The sequence below is a fragment of the Notothenia rossii genome (genome assembly GCF_949606895.1).
Source record: "Notothenia rossii genome assembly, chromosome: 9".
NCBI classification, from domain to species: Eukaryota; Metazoa; Chordata; class Actinopteri; order Perciformes; family Nototheniidae; genus Notothenia; species Notothenia rossii.
In genome coordinates this window covers 56262203-56280518 of record NC_136907.1, presented here as the reverse complement: position 1 = coordinate 56280518, position 18316 = coordinate 56262203, and the positions used below count along the sequence as shown (strand labels likewise).

The 18316-nt window shown below is 40.2% G+C and overlaps 1 protein-coding gene across 3 annotated transcripts; it reads left to right on the top strand.

The window, feature by feature from the left end:
* The first annotated feature begins 6531 nt into the window (after nt 1-6531).
* LOC307017617 (ETS-related transcription factor Elf-1-like) lies at nt 6532-17827 on the top strand. Of its 3 annotated transcripts, none has more exons than XM_079647251.1 (8): nt 6532-6776; nt 9645-10027; nt 10128-10245; nt 13027-13131; nt 13306-13461; nt 13561-13635; nt 14519-14714; nt 15333-17827. In XM_079647251.1, exons 2-8 carry the CDS (start codon nt 9968-9970, stop codon nt 15919-15921), a joined length of 1299 nt encoding a protein of 432 aa, XP_079503377.1. In that variant the 5' UTR covers nt 6532-6776; nt 9645-9967; the 3' UTR covers nt 15922-17827. The 3 variants fall into 3 exon arrangements, with proteins under 3 accessions (XP_079503377.1, XP_079503378.1, XP_079503379.1); XM_079647252.1 differs by lacking the exon at nt 6532-6776 and adding an exon at nt 8077-8874; XM_079647253.1 differs by lacking the exons at nt 6532-6776; nt 9645-10027; nt 10128-10245 and adding an exon at nt 11507-11676.
* The last annotated feature ends 489 nt before the right edge of the window (nt 17828-18316 follow it).

Genomic DNA, 18316 nt, shown 5'->3' with positions numbered 1-18316 from the left:
GTGCTTATGCACCAAACAGCAGTTCAGAGTACACAGCCTTCTTGGAGACCCTGGAAAGAGTCCTGTATGGGGCTCCTGAAGGGGACTATTTAATCTTGCTGGGCGACATCAACGCACATGTGGGCAATGATGGAGACACTTGGAGGGGCGCGATTGGGAGGAACGGCCCCCCTGATCTGAACCGGAGTGGTGGTTTGTTACTGGACTTCTGTGCTAGTCATGGATTGGCCATGACAAACACCATGTTTGAACATAAGGATGCTCATAAGTGTACGTGGTACCAGAGCACCCTAGGCAGAAGGTCCATGATCGATTTCGTTATCGTATCATCGGACCTGAGGCCGTATGTTTTGGACACTCGGGTAAAGAGAGGGGCGGAGTTGTCAACTGATCACCATCTGGTGGTGAGTTGGGTCGAGTGGCGGGGGAAGCCTCTGGATAGACTTGGTAAGCCCAAACGTGTAGTTCGGGTGAACTGGGAACGTCTGGAGGAGGCCCAAGTTCAGGAGGCCTTCAACTCACACCTCCGGCTGAGCTTTTCGAGCATTCCTGTGGAGGTTGAGGACATTGAACCAGAGTGAGCGGTGTTCAAAGCCTCCATTGCCGAAGCCGCGGCGGGGAGCTGTGTATATCAAGGTCTTAGGTGCCTCAAGGGGCGGTAATCCTCGAACCTCCTGGTGGACACCGGAGGTCAGGGAAGCCGTCTGACTGAAGAAGGAGGCCTTCAGGGATTTGTTATCCCGGGGGACTCCCGAGGCAGTTGCAAGGTACCGACAGGCCCGAAGGGCAGCAGCCTCAGCCGTGGTCGAGACAAAGCAGCGGGTGTGGGAGAAATTTGGAGAAGACATGGAAAAGGACTTTCGGGCGGCACCAAAGTTGTTCTGGAAAACTGTCCGACACCTCAGGAGGGGGGAAGCAGGGGAACCATCCAAGCTGTGTACAGTAAGGATGGGATTTTGTTGACCTCAACTGATGGAGTGTTAGGGCATTGGAAGGAACACTTTGAGGAATTCCTGAACCCGAAAACTCAACCCTCTATGTTAGAGGCAGAGCTGGAGTATTACGGGGGATACAAAAAATTAACGCATTTTAATCGCAGTTATTTTTGCACCGCGGAACTTTTCTCACTGGATGACTTTCAGGGGTACCGATTATACTGGAGCACCAACTAACGTTCATGACTTCAAACAACAACAAACCACAGTGAACAATAGTCAAACATGAATGAACAAGCTGATGAGACCGCTTTGGTTGGCCCCATGGATGGGACATTTTGTTTTAAAAAACGGACGGATGGAAGCATCGATAAGAGCAACGGTTGTTTGCAAATTATGCAAAAAGGAATTTGCATATCACCGCAGCACATCAAGCCTCAAGTATCACCTCAATGCAAAACCTATAGCAGCTAGCGTGGAAGCTAGCGTGGACGTTAGCCCGACTCGGAGTACAAGGACCCACACCCAATTCGCGTTGATCAAACAGTGGCCTATGCAACAGAGAGATTTTATTTTTCATCAGGATATTGGAAGAATAGGAGGATTGAGGTCAATCACTGGCACTTTTTTATTTTATTTTAAATGGTACAGTACACTTTATGTTGAACTATTTATTATGTTGTTGGTGCAACTGGCACTTTATGTTGAACTGCAGGGCTCAACATTATAATTGGCCCGGAAGCACTATTTAGACACCCTGGGCCAGCATAACGTACTTTCCACTTGCCCGCTCGGGGCCACAAAAAATATTGCTTTAAAAAAAAGAATTGTCCTGTGGTATTGGTATTTTGACTTGCAATTTAGTTAAATTGTTTAGTTTATTAACGCTACAAACATAGCGTTTTGTGAGTCGGTTGGTCGTTGTAGGTTGAAAACCAAACAGCTGTTTGCTGCGGAGCGGAGCGCGCGAGCAGGCTCCCGTGAGCGGGAGCGCGCTCCTTCACTACAGAATATCGCGCCACCCTAACCATTCGCCATTAATTTTTTTAATACCAGCGGTAACCGGCCAAGCGCCGGGCAAAAAACAATCTTCAAATAAAAGAAAGTCACCGGAGGAGTTAAAGGAGAGTGACAGGGAGTATGAGAAGAAGAGGGAGAGAACGTTTCAGCCAGCTTGATCGATGGAGTTGGCTTCTAGTGGTGCAGTGACGCGTCCTCAAACCCTATTATAATCTATCGATTAGATTTATGATTTGAACATTATAAAAGTAGGGTAGACATGTGGAGATTATCCGGCTGAACAAAACGTGCATTTATCAAACAGGTTGGTTTTCCACAGACATTATTTCCAGCTATTTTCCAAAACCCTTTTGAGAAATCCCATTGCTTTTTGTCGAGGAAACCAGCAGTTTATACTTCCTGGTTTTAGGACACGTCACTGCACCTCTCAATATGATGCCAATATAAACAAGGTCTTCTGTCGGCTCTGTACATCAATGCCGACCTATGCTGACAAGTAAGTGAAGAGTAGAAAATATGAAAGGTATTGGCTTTAGGGAAATGTCCCAGCAGTTTAGGAGAATGAAGGTTCTAATCTAATCTATTACATAGCCATTACATGTCTAACTCCTAATGACAGGAAGGCAGAAAGCGCATTATACAAATAATAATACTCATAATAATAGCTGACATTTTTTAACAATGAACACAATATCATTATTTTAATAAACCAAATATGAACAATTGAGGAAATGAGGAAGAACTGATGATTCAAATGTTGTAGTACAAGTAGTAATGTAGTTAGTGCATAAATTACTATTGCAACAAATGTGTTCATTTTCTTCATTATAAGTCGATTTTTTTTGGACGAATGCTCCGGGCCAGTGGTTACAATGGTGGGGCCAGTGATAATACAATTCAACCGGCCCGGAGGGCCAGTGGCATTTTACCCTTAATGTCTACCCCTGAACTGTTTATTGTTTTGGCCAAGGTTATTGAGAGAGTTGGACTGAAATTGATTAGATTTCTTAAATCAACTGTTGGTAAATCAACAAAGTCTGTTATGGCCTCTGAAGCAACAGAGAGATGTTTTCTAGTAGTCAGGGTTTCCAATGTTCTGAATGTACTTGAAAGTATTGTGTTTTACTTAAAAAACAAAGTGTTATAGTTTACAGAAGGTCTACCTACCTATAGGCTACCTGAATCTCTGAAATGTACTATATTCCTAATATGCTATTGCTATACACTTTATGGCAAAAATTGCACTTTTCTGTTGGTCTTGGTTAAGTACCACCTTGAAAAAAATAAACAATGTTTTGTTGCTTAAGCTTATGTATTAAGTCATTATTCAATGGTATACTAAAATCCATGTGAAAAAAATTGCTTCTCACTGTTCTCAGGTCAAATATTTATATGTGATTAAAAATGCGATTAATTGCGATTAATTAATTACAAAGCCTGTAATTAATTAGATTAATTTTTTTAATCGAGTCCCGGCCCTAATAAAGACATGAGTTTATACTTTATGTATCTGTTTTTCCTGTAGATGACTTAGGTAGTTAAACATTAAAAGATATCAAGACTTTTTAGTAAAAAAGTCCTGAATTCATAACAATGTTCATATAAAATAAGAAATGCTATAGAAAAATTTGTTAATTATTGAAAAATATATAAATGAACGACAAAGAATGTTTGTATTCTTTCCGTTTTCTGAACACGACAATCATTTTAATAGAGTCCCTTATAGAAATGGCATGTGAAATAGGGTCTCTAAATAAAAACAAGATTCAGAATTGTGATGATTACCTAAACTGAATAATGACTGGACTTTAACTTGGGGTCCATTGGATTACTTGCAGGAAATTCATATTTTTTTAAGTGAGAATACCTTTCTCCCTTGTACTCACACATACACACATTGCAACAATAAAATACCCTCTGCTTCTGTATAAAAACATTATGGGAGTTAACATATTTTTGAGCCAACCAGCACATTCTTGAAGCTGCCTGGTGTTGCAAAAGTGAGGGGGGGAAAAGGGGATACAATTAAGGAATGAAGCTTGATTTATTCTGCTTTATTCACACACCACCCACCCACAGATATTGCATGTACTGTATATGGATCAGATTAAAGGTAGAATAATCTTTCATAAAAATGCTGTTCCCTGCGCATATTCAAAAGATGAAAATTTTAAAATCCTCAAAACACAGTTTTTGTAATAAATAAGTGACTATCACTACTAAAGATCAGTTTCTAGATCTCGTCATATGACACACTTACAACAGCAAAAATCATATATGAGAAGTTTTATCAAACAAGTTCTCACACTACTACATCCATTCTTTATCTATTTGCGGACATATGACTGTAATGCATGACAAGCTATAGCTTCTCTTAAATGAGGTTCACAGACAGGGTAGTTATTATAACCGGTACAGCTATGACGGTATACAGAGACAGCCTGGCTGGCTGCAGAAGGGCCCATTCTCATGAGAGGGCGGTAGATTTTTAAGAAACAGTTTGAATCAGTGATCATAAAGCCTGTACCAGACCCATGAGAAACACTTAACCACAGTGGCGGGTTTTTATATGCGCTTTTTCATTATTAAAAAAAAAGAGAGAGGAAACGAGGACATAGGAAGATTGCTCAGCCTTGTTGTTAGGGTGTTAGTGCAGAGTTTTCCCAATAGGGCGCATCAGGGACTGGATAAAGACAGATGTGATTTTTACTGCACTGGTGTATCTGTATCCCGAAGACTTTGTGGTTGAGAATAAACAAAACAAAAACAATTTGATCTTTAAATAAAAAAAGTATTGAATTTTCCCAACAATATAAAAATAAGAATTCTGTATTGATTTGGAGTGATAATATGGATGGAAGCAATACAAAAGTCCTACATTTTGAGAGAAAAATGCGTGTTTTATATATATATATATACACACACACAGTATATATATAGTAATATACAGTGTTTCCCACAGATCTGAAATATACTTGGGGGGGTGGTGGTAGCGGGGGGGGGGGGGGGGGGGGGGGGGGGGGGTGGGGGTTGAGGTGACGTGCCTTTGTGACTTGCAACAACATTAACATTAACCTTTCTGTTTGTCGCTTGTTGGCAGACCCTTCACGCGATGGCAGAGTGAACAGGTACAGGCAGGGTCCATAGTGATAGCCCTATAGTTTTAAATCTACTACCCACAAATAAACATATGGACATGGGTTGCTATTTAAACATGTTTTTAAATGTATTTAGGAACCTGTCCATGTGATTTTAAGTGGGGGTGGACCTCAAATTGTCTAGAGGGGGCATGCTCCCCCGGTAAGATTTTTTATTTTATTTTGGAGTGAAATGCATCAATCTGGTGCACTTTGAGGGGAAAATAAAGAGACTAGATCTATGGGAACAGGAAACCCATATGTATATATTTCAATAATCACAAAATCATGGCCATAACCAATAACATACCATTTCCAATATGAAAAAACACTGACCCTCAAATGGAAATATGTGTTTACATAAATGGGGACCAAAACCGTTTGAGACCAACTGAGAACTTAGACTAAGTTAACTATCTAAACACTCACCTCCTTTACCTCACTTGAGCTGAGGTTATCCCCGAGCTTGAATGACACACAGAGACCAATCAAGGGCTTTGATTTATGATCTGTATGACAGTGACCATGTCGGCAGGCCACATCATGTAGACAGCCAGTCACCCTGTGTGAGGCAGGCCACTTAACAGGCCAGGCCATCGGGAAACCCCCTCCCGGTCCTCCCGATGGCCAGTCCGGGACTGGGTACAGGAGGCGTAGAGCGAGGGATCATTGTCCACAAGTTAATCGATCGCAGATCGCGTCGTGGTCACGGACGAATACAAATAAATAATTTTAAAAACCTAAATGGGTTGTGAAATATACTTGGGCGGCCGTTAATATACCTGGGCGGCCCGCCCAAGTAAAGTCTATGTGTGGGAAACCCTGACATAGGTAATCCTAAAATGTGTGTATTTCATAATGAGTTGGTTTTTCTTTCTTCTTCTTTTTTTAAATACATTAAGTTAATGAAAGTAGAATGCAACAAAATTAAATAGTACTTTCTTTTAAATATGATTTACATAAAAAGCCCTATCTCTTTGATGCATTTCATTTTTATTTATTTTATATTTTAATTCTCTTCCTAATTACAATTATCGAGTGTATTTGATTAATGTTTTTTGCACCTGATCCTATTAGTCTATTGTAAAAAAGATTTCCCCCCCAAAAAGTCTGCATGCCTTTTATTTCATATTTGTATCCTTATTTTTAACCCTTATTTCAAACCCAGTTTGTTAAGATTAACTGTCAAACATAACCCCTTCATATTCTATCATATAAGGCTTTAGCTGGAGGTGACCAACTGATCTAAAATGATATGTAGGGAGGTCATCACACTCCCACAGGGCTGTTTACAGATAGGTTGCTCTGCTCTCTGCTGCTTTACATTGCAAATACACCCGTGTTTACATTTGCTTCACACTGACAATGGTCACTATGGGTTACCTTGAGTCACAACACAGGTAACCAATCAGAACTCACAAGGGGGGCAGTTCTCTGGGTAAAAAAAAAAGAGGAAGCAATAACTGGCAAGGTCTGAAGGCAAGAAGAAAAACTAAACCTACACTGATCTAAAACCAATGTGGCACCTTCCTTGGTGACAGTGTATTCTCGAGAGGAAGCTAATCCCAGGTCTGTGCGCACATGAAAGTTCACTGTTTGCCAAAAGGGTTGAGAACAATTTCCGTTGCTCTTCTGGATCCTGCGGACAGCTGCTGCTCTGTCAGACACATGCTGTAAACACAAGGTAAGCCCACTGCTTCTTATTCAATAAAACAGGCCCACTACTCTGTATAAAGAAGAATAAAGCTACAGAAAGTGCTAGTCGTGTGTTGAATGCCTTGTGCTGAAAGGAAAGTGAAAGTATTTTTCAGAAAGTGAGTTTGAGTTTTTCACCTTGGCTTTTTGATACATTTGAACCACATGTGTTTTGTAAAAAAGTACAATTTTGGTTTCAATGACGGCTAAACTACAAGCATGTGTACACACGGACCCCCCCAAAAGACAGAGGTGTGTTGTGACGACCTCCACCAATCTCCTGCTCTCCGCACACAGACACCATTTTTCACTGTGTTCATTAAACAAGGCCCGAGAGCAACAAGAAGGGCTTATCAGTAGCTCCCTTGCTTGCCATACTGTTATCAGCCTGGCCTAGTTCACACACACACAAATGTACACACTCTCTCCCCATTTCTGTCAAACACAGCCGCCGCACTCTTTCTATCGCTGACACTCTCACACACACACATGTACACGCAAACTGGGGAATGAATGTTATGGGGGGCTTATCAGTGTCCTTAAGGGCCTGGCAACCACTTCACAGACTCAGATCCCAGAGCCGAGGCCACAGAGAAGAACCTATGTGACCGGAGTGCTGATGAACAAAGGCTGTGTGCTGTTCATGGACTCCTCTATAGAAGCAGCAGGCTCCAGGGCACGCTAACAATGCACATACTGTATGTACACACGGCACAAAGGCAGGCAGTAGTGCCACTCGAAAAAAATTAAAAAGCCAAATATGCAAGCAGCTTCGTGTATGTTTATTGATAGTAAAAACACATAGAACCAGATTTACAGGTTATGAAGTGGAGAGTATAGCTGTTAATTAATGTTGTTTAACCAAACTTGACATTCAGAACACACGGAAAATCTCAGTTTCTGTAAAACATTAAAAACATGATTCATATTAAATAATCTCCCTTTGGGCTGCAACTTAAAAAAAAAATCTAGAATAGATATTGACAAAAGCCTTTGACTTTTTCCCAATGCCCAAAACACAACAAATTAAGATGAACTACTATTTTAGTAGAATATTGTATTCACATTTTGTTCAGCTTCAGCTGTAATCGTTCCACCAGTAAAGCTTTTTATACAGCATACAAAACATTATAGTAAGTAAGTAGTAGAGAACTCCTGATATGTCTTACCTTTAAATTAGAAAGACGAGACATATTGTGCAAATGTTTAGGCTATTATTTGTATTTTTAGGTTTCAACTAGATCATGTTTACATGCTTTGTTTTTCTCATACTGTCCGTCTGAATATACCCGTAATCCCCCCTTTTCTGAAACACTTAGTTCAAACGCCTGTCCATTTAAGAACTTGTCCGAAAAGCACAGTAAAATAATTCTCAAGTCGTTAAAGGAAATGAATATTCTAAATTAGCCTTCATGTGACATACGAAGTAAAGCCAAGTCTGAATGGCTTGCTTAATTTTTCTGACAGTGGCAGTCGTCCATAAAAGAGTGTTGTTTTTTTTCAGAGTTTGTCATGGGTGGGCACTCCAGAGACTTACATGGATGTGCACAAGCAGTGAAAATGAGATTGTTCATAATAAGTTCCCCCTTTAAAGATGTAATCATCACGAAAACTGTTGGGGTTTAAGTTAATTTTTCAGTTTCAGCTCTTATCTCTGCACTAATAAAGCTTTGCATATTGAATACATTACATTCAAACAAAGGTTTATTTATCCTCACTAACTTGAAAACAATGCTCAGAGAAACTATCCTCTGTTTAACTTGTGTCCTAAATCATTGAGCACAAAACACATCAGAGGAAGCTGAAAAATGTAGAAGGCCATTGCTGGCAGATGATGTTGGCAGCGGTTTGGCACAGGAACTCAGGAAGCGGTGCCTCCTAAACTGAGCTGTGCTTCCTGTGTGATAACTGACCCAAACATGTTGTGCCTCCATCTCACACTCTCACACAAACACATACACATATAGACAAAAAAGCACGCTCAGAAACTGTGAAACTATCAGGACTGTTTCAACTTGATGTAGCAGCTCTATGATATTCATCTCCTTAGAGGCTTTGGCTGCTGGTGTTATCTTCAGAAGAGGAAGGTAAGCAGGTGTTGCAACAGTGTTTACAACTTTAAATGTGACAGTTGTGAGGGGGAGGGAACAGAAAAGAGTAAATTCACCTAAAGGTTAACTTAGTATCAGAGGTACAAGCTTAAAGGGATTAATGTTAATTGAATTGTCAGATTAAAAAAGGAATTGGCCAGAGGAAGTGAAGAAAAGCAAGTGACGGGTAGGGAACAAGGGGGGGTAGATAACGTTTTTTTGTTCTAAACGGCCGATTCACAGTCATGTTGGAATGTGCTCATAACCCCCCCTGAAACCTTGAACGTCGTGCAAAATGATGTTTTAAGTTCAACGCCAGCTGCCTCCCCCTGCTTGTACACACACACACACACACACACACACACACACACACACACACACACACACACACACACACACACACACACACACACACACACACACACACACACACACACACACACACACACACACACACACACACACACACACACACACACACACACACACACACAGCAGTGCAAACACTTCCTTCCTGTTGCTGGTTTAGCCTCTTTTAGAGACAAGATAAGAGCAAAAGCATGATATATATCAAGAGGGAAGTTTAGTGGGCTGTTTCCCCCGCCCTCTCAGATCAGAGTTACCAAATGTTTTTTATTCAGACATTTTGCTTGAAAAGTGGCAACCACCTGATACTCACTGCAGGTGTGGTTCACTCACTTTTTACGTGTTTTTGTATCAAGCAGCTCACACATTTCCTCTTGTTTCTCTCTTTTGCTATCTCGCAGGTTTGGTCAGACCACAGGGTTGTTTAGCAGCCCCCACTTCCTCATCGAGAGTCGAAGCAGAGCACCAGCTTCCTGTGACGCCTCTGAGTCTCTGGTCAATTAGTTTACGCACATCACTGCTGGATTGAGCCGCATGGAAGAAGATCGGCCTCATCGTTGCATCCTGTGTGGGGGTTTCTGCTAGATCTGCACTGGTATTTGAAGATTCTCTTCAAAAGCTGGATCTGTCGGGACATACAAACACATTCATTAGTAATCTTCATATGACAGCTGTGATGCTATTTTCACGGAGTTAGGGTTGTGTGTGTTTGGAATATTCGGCCATGCTACAGCAGTCGGAGCTCATCTTTGACTTTGCTAGTGACCATGTTAACATGTCACAGGTAAGCAACAGTTTTTCTTTGTGTATTGAAACTGAGCACACATCTAAATCCGACAAATTGTAATCTGATTAAATCTAATCTGATTGTGTTTTTGTTGCAGTTGGGGCCTTACTCGGATTACCCTGCGGTGATTGTGGAGCAGCTTCCCCATCCACACCTGCTCTCATATGGAGGGCTAGCGTGTGAACAGTCACAGCATCACCAGCAGCTGTTCAAAGGTCAGTACAAACAACAGACACACACAACCCCGGCCATTCGTTACCTGTTGCGGCACATTTGTTTTTATTACTTTTAAATCTTCTTTTAATTCGGGAATACCTATCAAATATGCTATGTTAAGCTTGGAATACACCATTAGAATAAGGATAGCCTCAAGGTAACTGGAGGAACCTAACAACTCAAAAGGGCCCGGAAGAAATGTGTTTATTCTGAAATCTATTTATGAGGATACAGAAGGACTTCCTCCTGTGAAATCTAAACAGAATAGTAGCCGTTAGAAAATAAATTAGGCAACAAAATCTTTCTGAAAAGACATGATTCTATTTATCTTAGCTTCTGAGGTTACTCAGATAACATAAATAAGAAAAGTGTGGTGTTAAAATTGCATTTTAGCTAGGGTAAATCATTTGTAAATCTTGAGTAAATAAATTAAATCGATCATTATCCCATAAATTCAAAAAGTCATCAACGACTTGGCTCTAATACCACTTGTTGACTTAAACAGCATAACTACAAACAGTAATCGTGTCATCAGGGTGTCTTTAAGACGCCTTGTTACAACTGTGTGTCCTTTCTCAAATCTCTAAACGGCATGCCCTGTTTCTGTTTCTGTTCTGATGTATTATAGGCAGTGGTGTATGGTAACTAAGTACATTTACTCACGTACTGTACTTAAGTACAATGTGCAGGTACTCATACTTTACTTGAGTATTTCCATTTTCTGCTACTTCTACTCCACTACAATTCAGAGGTGCATCGTGTACTTTTACTCCACCACATTTATCAATAATTATAATCAAAACTTGTAATGTATATTATTCTGAATCTGCATAATGACTACTTTTACTTTTATATATATATATAAAAGTATATTTTGATGCTAATACCTTTTTACTTTAACTTGAGTAAAATTTTGAATGCAGGACTTTCAACAGAGTATTCCTACACTCTGGTACTTCTACTTTTACTAAAGTACAAGATCTGAGTACTTTTCCCACCCCTGATTATAGGAGGCCTTTTGTAACACCTTATCCAGGGACTACATGTGAAAATAGACTTTAAACTAATGCTGGCTTTCATTATGTATACATGAACCATTTGTATTTCCTCATTTGCGTGTCATCCGATAGTCCGATTAAATTACTATTATCGGTCTAAACTTTATTCCTACAATATTAAAAGTCCCACTAGATGTATACCATGGATGTATAATAACAACATAGAAGAGAAGCAAGGGACGCATATGCGCAGTCGCAACGCTCGCACATGGATGAAACACCCTCGGCAAAAAAATCAGGAAGTGAAACAAAACATTCCTGGCTTGTGTTTGGGATAGACCGTTAATGAATCACATAAGGATGTAGACTTGGTCATTTCGGGCTACAGCACACATGCTATAGCTAGTTCCTCACCCGTGCTGGAAATTAAAAGTAAGTTATATCACTATATCGTGTTGTCTTTTGACTTTACTCCAGTTAGAGCAAGCAGTTGAAGTTGGGCATGGCAAGGCTCGGGTAACAAGCTAATAGTGAGTGTCATCGCTTGCACACCGTCATGGACAATTTACTTCAAGATTGCAAAATGTTTTTAGGGCAGCAACTTACCTGCCGTGTGTGTATAAACATGGCTTTCTGTTTTGACATATCGTATGCTGGTTTTATCGGCGGCAGAGCGTGTTAGAGCCCACGACACACAGTTGTTAGCTAGCATATGTTCACTAGCCCACCGCCTCCCAGCCTGTTCACGTCACACACGTTAATGCGCAGAAAACAATTAACTCCCTTTGATGATATTAAGCTTCGGGGACATGGACATGCATGTGGAAAATAACTACGCTGCTGTGTGATAAACTACAGAAGCCCAACGATGCCAATATTTTTGTTGAAGTAAAAACAATATAAGCAGTGGTGGAAGAACTATTCAAAATCTTACTTTAGTAAAAGTAAAGAAGTATTATCTGCAATATGTACTTTATGTATTAATTATTCAGGAAAATGCCCTCCAAGTGTATTTGAAACACTTAAACAGCTAGGCAATTTGTTTATTTTTTAGAAGATGCATTCTGTTAACATTTCTGAAAATTTGCTAAAAATGTTGAATACATGTAGTGGGGTAAAAGTAAAATATCTACCAATGAGATGTCTTGGAGTAGAAGTATAAAGTAGGCCACCTAAACAGGGCACACTTACATTCATACCGATGATATGTGCCAGTTTTAGCACCTCGACCCTAATGTTGTGATTGAGAATGTGTTAAAACTAGTTAAATAGCAGAAAGGTCTGAAAAGTAAGCTAAAGGAAAAATTGTGTATTGTCCGATTTCTGCCTCCGCCAAGTGGCAATTGCATTAATGCTAACTTGCCCAGGTCTACTGTCACAGAAACAATATATTTGATTGCCATCTTGCACGCATGTTTGCGCAGCTGTAGGTGGATTTTTGCAATAATTTTCTCTGTGGTGGACTACTCTGGAGGTGAAAATCCCAACATATCAAGATGCTTCATCACATCAATGTTGCTTTCAACCTTTCATAAATGTAATTCAGTTCTACCGATTTGTATTGGGGTAGCAGGACAATGTACACAGCCACTTGCACTGCTTACTAAAATCAACTGCATTGCGAGATATCTCTAGCTGTGAGAGGATGTTTCTTGTAATTTGTCTCAACCTTAAACCTCTGTCCTCCCAGTTTTTCTCATGTTGAATTATTACTAAATGCCACCCTCCTTCAACTGGTAATAAAATGTTGTTGTTTGTCACTCCTTTCTCTATGTCCTGCAGTGGAGCAATATGAAAGTGGAGAGGAAGAAACCATGGAGACACTTGTTGCTGCTGACTTGCTTCTTAACATGGACTGCCCTGACACCTTGTCACTTGAACACTACTGTAAGCACACAAGCACACACACCTATGTTAACATACACATGAACAGAGTGAAGATGAATAAAAGCGTGCCGCTGATTTTTGATGCAGGACATGTTTGACTGCGCGTTGTTATTTTTAGACATGGTGGTCACAGTGCTGATCTCTTTCATTAAATCTTTTTGTGCCCCCCTGCAGCCCAGACCTTCCTACCGTCACTGGGTGATGTCATCACAACTCCTGTTACCCAGGTGACCGTCTCAGCAGAGGGGATTGTGGGAGCTATTGACCAGCAGCAATGGCACTCGCTGCACACCAAGAAGCCTGTGTCACAGCTGCAGTCAAAAAAGAGAGGTCAGATACTTTCAAACGTTGTTGGTGTAATAATAAATAACTGGTATTATATAAAATATCTTGTAAATGACTTCTGCTTTTGTTCTTTCAAAAACTCAGCGAGAAAACCTCGACATAGAAGGGCAGAGTCTCCAACACCGGATATTGTAGTAAAGAAGGACAAATACAACAAAGGTATTTTCACATATGAAACCATTGGGGCCCTATTATGCTTTTGGGGGGTTTTCCTTGTGATATAAAAATTAAAATGTCACTAAGTCAGCCCCAGTAAAGTTTCCATAACACATCCGTACAACATCAGTATTGGCCTATTGCCTCAGCCTATCGCCTTGTTAAATGCAATCGGCAAAAATCTGAAAACAAGATGCCATTCGCAGATAGCAGTGGCAGATATTAATCTTTTGTGTGGCAACATTTTCCACCTAGTAATGTTGTTTTAAGCGTGTGGTATTGGACAAAGTTTGCATACCTAGCTACTGAGAAGAAGCCACTCGCTGAACACGACTCATGCATGACCTACATCATATCAGGTGCCAGGTTGTCTGTGGCTTGTTTAGAAAAATAATTAATGAAAATGATGGTTGGGTTGTATCAGTCAACGTTTTTTTTTTTAGAAATGCATGATGAGAAGAGCAACAGGAAGAGATACTCACAGTGTATTGTATAGATCGCTAAGCATAACTACTTGTAAAGCAGGCTAAGAAGACCTCGTTTATTTATCAATTATTTTTAGAATCTTGTGTATGTATCTTATGTGGAAGGTTGTTTATAAATGTGTATGATTGAAATAGTGGTCATACAAAGAATAATGTTATTATATTTGTATATAGGAAATGCCAACATGGGGATCATCCTTGATTTATACTGGCTCAAGTCTGAAATAATTGCTGCCTGAGTTACATTAAGGCCGCTGCGGTACATGCTCAGTCAGATGAAAGAAACCAATGTGCATCCCAGGGGTTCAATAACTTTTCAACAAAGCTTTTACGACAGTAATTCCTAATGTTGTTTCTTTCGCCTTTCCTTTTCCATCATGTTTCCTGTGTTTGTGCTTCAGGAGGAAACACGCTGTACCTGTGGCAGTTCCTGATGGAGTTGCTCCAGGACCGACAGGTCTGCCCCCGCTATATTAAGTGGACTAATCCCCAGGCGGGCATCTTCAAGTTAGTCAACTCAAAAGCGGTGGCCAGACTCTGGGGCAAACACAAGAACAAGCCAGATATGAATTATGAGACGATGGGCAGAGCTCTTAGGTAAACTACCAAAAGAAGTATAATGCTGCTTAAAAATACCAACACATGCTGTGTCTCAAATTGCGTACTTCTAAACTTACATGTGCTGTTTTTAATACATAAGTGCATCCCAATGTTAAGTGCTGTAAATGCCATTGGTACTCGGATTGTGCACTCATAACATTCCAAACGTTAAGTGTGGAACGCTGGACACTTCTTGCACTAAACAATCACAATCTTGGCTGTAGCAGAAATGACACGGCTATCTGCGAATGTGAATGCTTCAGTAAACACAGCACTAAAAAAAATAAGAGTTATGCATGTTTTTTATATTTTTTTAATTTAAGTCACAGAACACCATACTGGTGTTGAAAGGATGCAACCTATATTTTTCTAGGGTTAATCGAGAAGTCTGTAATGATTTGGTACCACAAACGGTAGTTGCTAGCTAGCTAGCTAACAGCCGTAATCATCGATTCCGCACACACTGCATAAGTGTTCACAGTGCACAAAATGGTGATGAAGTAACTAAAGTATTCAATGTGAGATGCAGCAACGGTCATAACTCTACTTTATGGAAAATATTTGTGTTTATGCTTTATATGTTTTTGTTAACGATAATTATTTCTGTTGGTGTAGGTACTACTACCAGAGAGGCATACTGAATAAAGTTGAAGGCCAGCGTCTGGTGTACCAGTTCACCTCTCTACCCAATCATATGATCTACATCACCGATGGAGATGGCATCAAAGAAGAAGACGATGAAGACATTGATGAGGGTGTGAGCGATGACTCCGATGACAGCACCGTGCCTTCTAGCGACCAATCGGTGGAGGATGAGGAAGATTCTCCCCCACCGCAGAAGAAAACTTCGAGCTATGTCCGACCCCCGGCTCCTCAGCGGACCAGGCCGGCTCCCCGGTCCTCAGCACTGCGAGACGGTGTCACGCGTTCTGCCACCAACAGCATGATCCAGGAACAGCATTTGCCTATCGTGTCAGCAGAGATGCTGCGGACCCTGCAGAACCTGCAGAAGGTCCGGTCCCTGCAGCCTGCTGGTCATGCCTCCGTCTTCAAAACCGCTCAGCTGCTGGGCAGTTTGTGCGAGCGGCAGGCTGCGGCTGAGGACGGTGTGTACGATGCACCTGATGGAAAGTCATACCCGGGACTCAAAACGTCACAAGTGGAGACGCCACTGCTGGTGCCTTTAACTAGCTCTAACCAATAGAGTGGTGCAGCGAGCATTTATTTAGGCAAACCCGGAAATTAGCATAACAAGGGGGTCCCTCAACAACAAGCAATTGGATTTTTCCATTGGATTTTGGAATATTGCCAGAAATTAGATCATGATACTTTGTTCAGCAGGATAATATCCACATCTTAGCACCACTTTTATGACTTTTGAAGCGTTAATGCAATCAGCAGAAGGGAAAAGCTATAAAAAAAAGCTATATTAGGCCATAAACTAACAACATCCGTTCCGAAGACCTTGGGTTTGGCACTCTCATTTAGACACTTGTTAGCAACCGCCGTTTTTATGACGCATAGAAGCTACAGACATTCACAAGAATTATATTTCCTTACGTATTTTATTTCGTAAAACAAAACCTGACAATCTCTTCAGGTTGTGTTATTCACAGACCTTATTTCAGGCCTCTACCCAACAAAAACTCCTTAAAAACATTAAATTATTGAAGAGGGAACCAGAGATGTTCAAATTCTTACTTATTCCCGGGTTTTAGGACTTATTCCTGCACCACTCTATTAAAATAAAACCTTATACACACACACACGCACGTACACTCCACTGACTCAGGACCAGTTACAGAGCTGCACTCCGCTGTGACGATGTGGCACTGATCCTGGATTATTTTAGAATATATTATATAACAGTAACGAAAGTAATTCTCGATCACTGCTGCCTCCCTCACATCTGGGTTTGCAGGAAACCAAAATTCCACAACATTTAGCAGTTTATCTTGTAAGAGACTTAAAAGACTTTATATCTCAGCCTTTCAATCTCAGCAGCCGTTAATCATAAGACACCAAAGACGACATGCACTGGATCCTGCAGCCACTCTGCAGACACACCCTCCGCTTGCACTCCACCTCCAGCGCCATGGAGCCAATTATCTGAGCAGCACACTGTGGCCTCCTTCTAAGTCTTCTCTCTCGCTCTTCTTTTTTCTTTTACTATCACATGCTGAATCATTCCTCTGCCTTAAAAGTGGCTTTGCACTAATGTTTACCCCTGCTGTACGTTTCTTCTCCAAGTGCCTGACGATTCTCAGTCCATCCTGTCCCTGCTTCCTTGTAATCGTGAGGTTATTAAGGGAAAACATTCCATATTATTATTGTTTTTTTATACATTTTTCTATCAATCTAAATTATGTTTGTATTGTGACATGTTGAAAACAAGGGATCACTGTTGTTTCTAGAATAGTAATTTAGCACTGCTGCCGTCTGTAGGCGATGAATTACACAGTGTATCTTGCTTTTGTCGACAATCACCAGTGAGACCGCTACTATTTAGCCGTGCACACAATCTGTTCTTGTTATTATTACACATATATATGCATATATGGACCTGTAAAGCCTTGATATCTGTATGTATTGTGTGTTATATAATGTATCTTGTCTGTGAACATGCTCAACGTTGTGCCTTGTTGCCATTTTCTCCCTCAGGTTCGTAGAAAATTAGATTTACTCTATGCAAGGAGTAAAACGGCAGACCCTTTTTTTTATAATGAAGTAATGCTTCTGTGTTTTCCCTTCAGTTGATCGTAGTTTAGCCTCACAAACCTCACTCCAAATTAAAGTGTGTGAGATTCAGGCCGACCGCTATGAGGCTAAGCTTGATTCTGGAGATGCTTGTAATTGTGCCTTTTCCCCCAAGGGAACCCTATGCAAAACAGTTTTCACTTTATTATCGAGCAAACCATTTATTTGGAATCCGCTCTCTTTGCTTTATCTGCAGGTCTCTTGATACTGTAAGTTTTACTGCTATTGATAAGTGAGCTTGTAGCAGAGGGAGATGTGGAGTTTATTTTTGCCTTATTGGTGTTTGCTTTCATACAGAAACGTTGAAAAGAAAATGTTCTGTTATATGAAATAAACTTAATGTTTTCATTGTCTGTGAGAAATTAATTGTCACTCATTTATCAGCATATGTGGTTTATTTATGTTCTGCACATACCAACATCTTTGAGGTATTTGTACTTTATTAAAGTTTTCTGCTACATTATACTTCTATTCCTCTTTACACATCTATTTTATACTTTGTATTACATGTCAGTTCTTTTAAAGGTGAAGATACTTTGCAGATACCAATAGAATGTGTTTATAAAAAATAATCAATGTATTAATTATTATATTTAAGTTATAACATTATTATAACTTATTTTGTTTGATTAAGATAATGATGTGATCACATGAATGCATCAATACATATGATCCACATTATTCATATTATTCTGAGGACTTTCCATCTATAAATTAGTATTTTACTTAAGTTAACTTGTGAATACAGTGCTTTTATTGTATATAAACTTCTGGCTTCTTCCACCACTGCTATTTTTTAAACAGTTTAAAATTAATCAATTAAAATGTGAATTACCAAACAA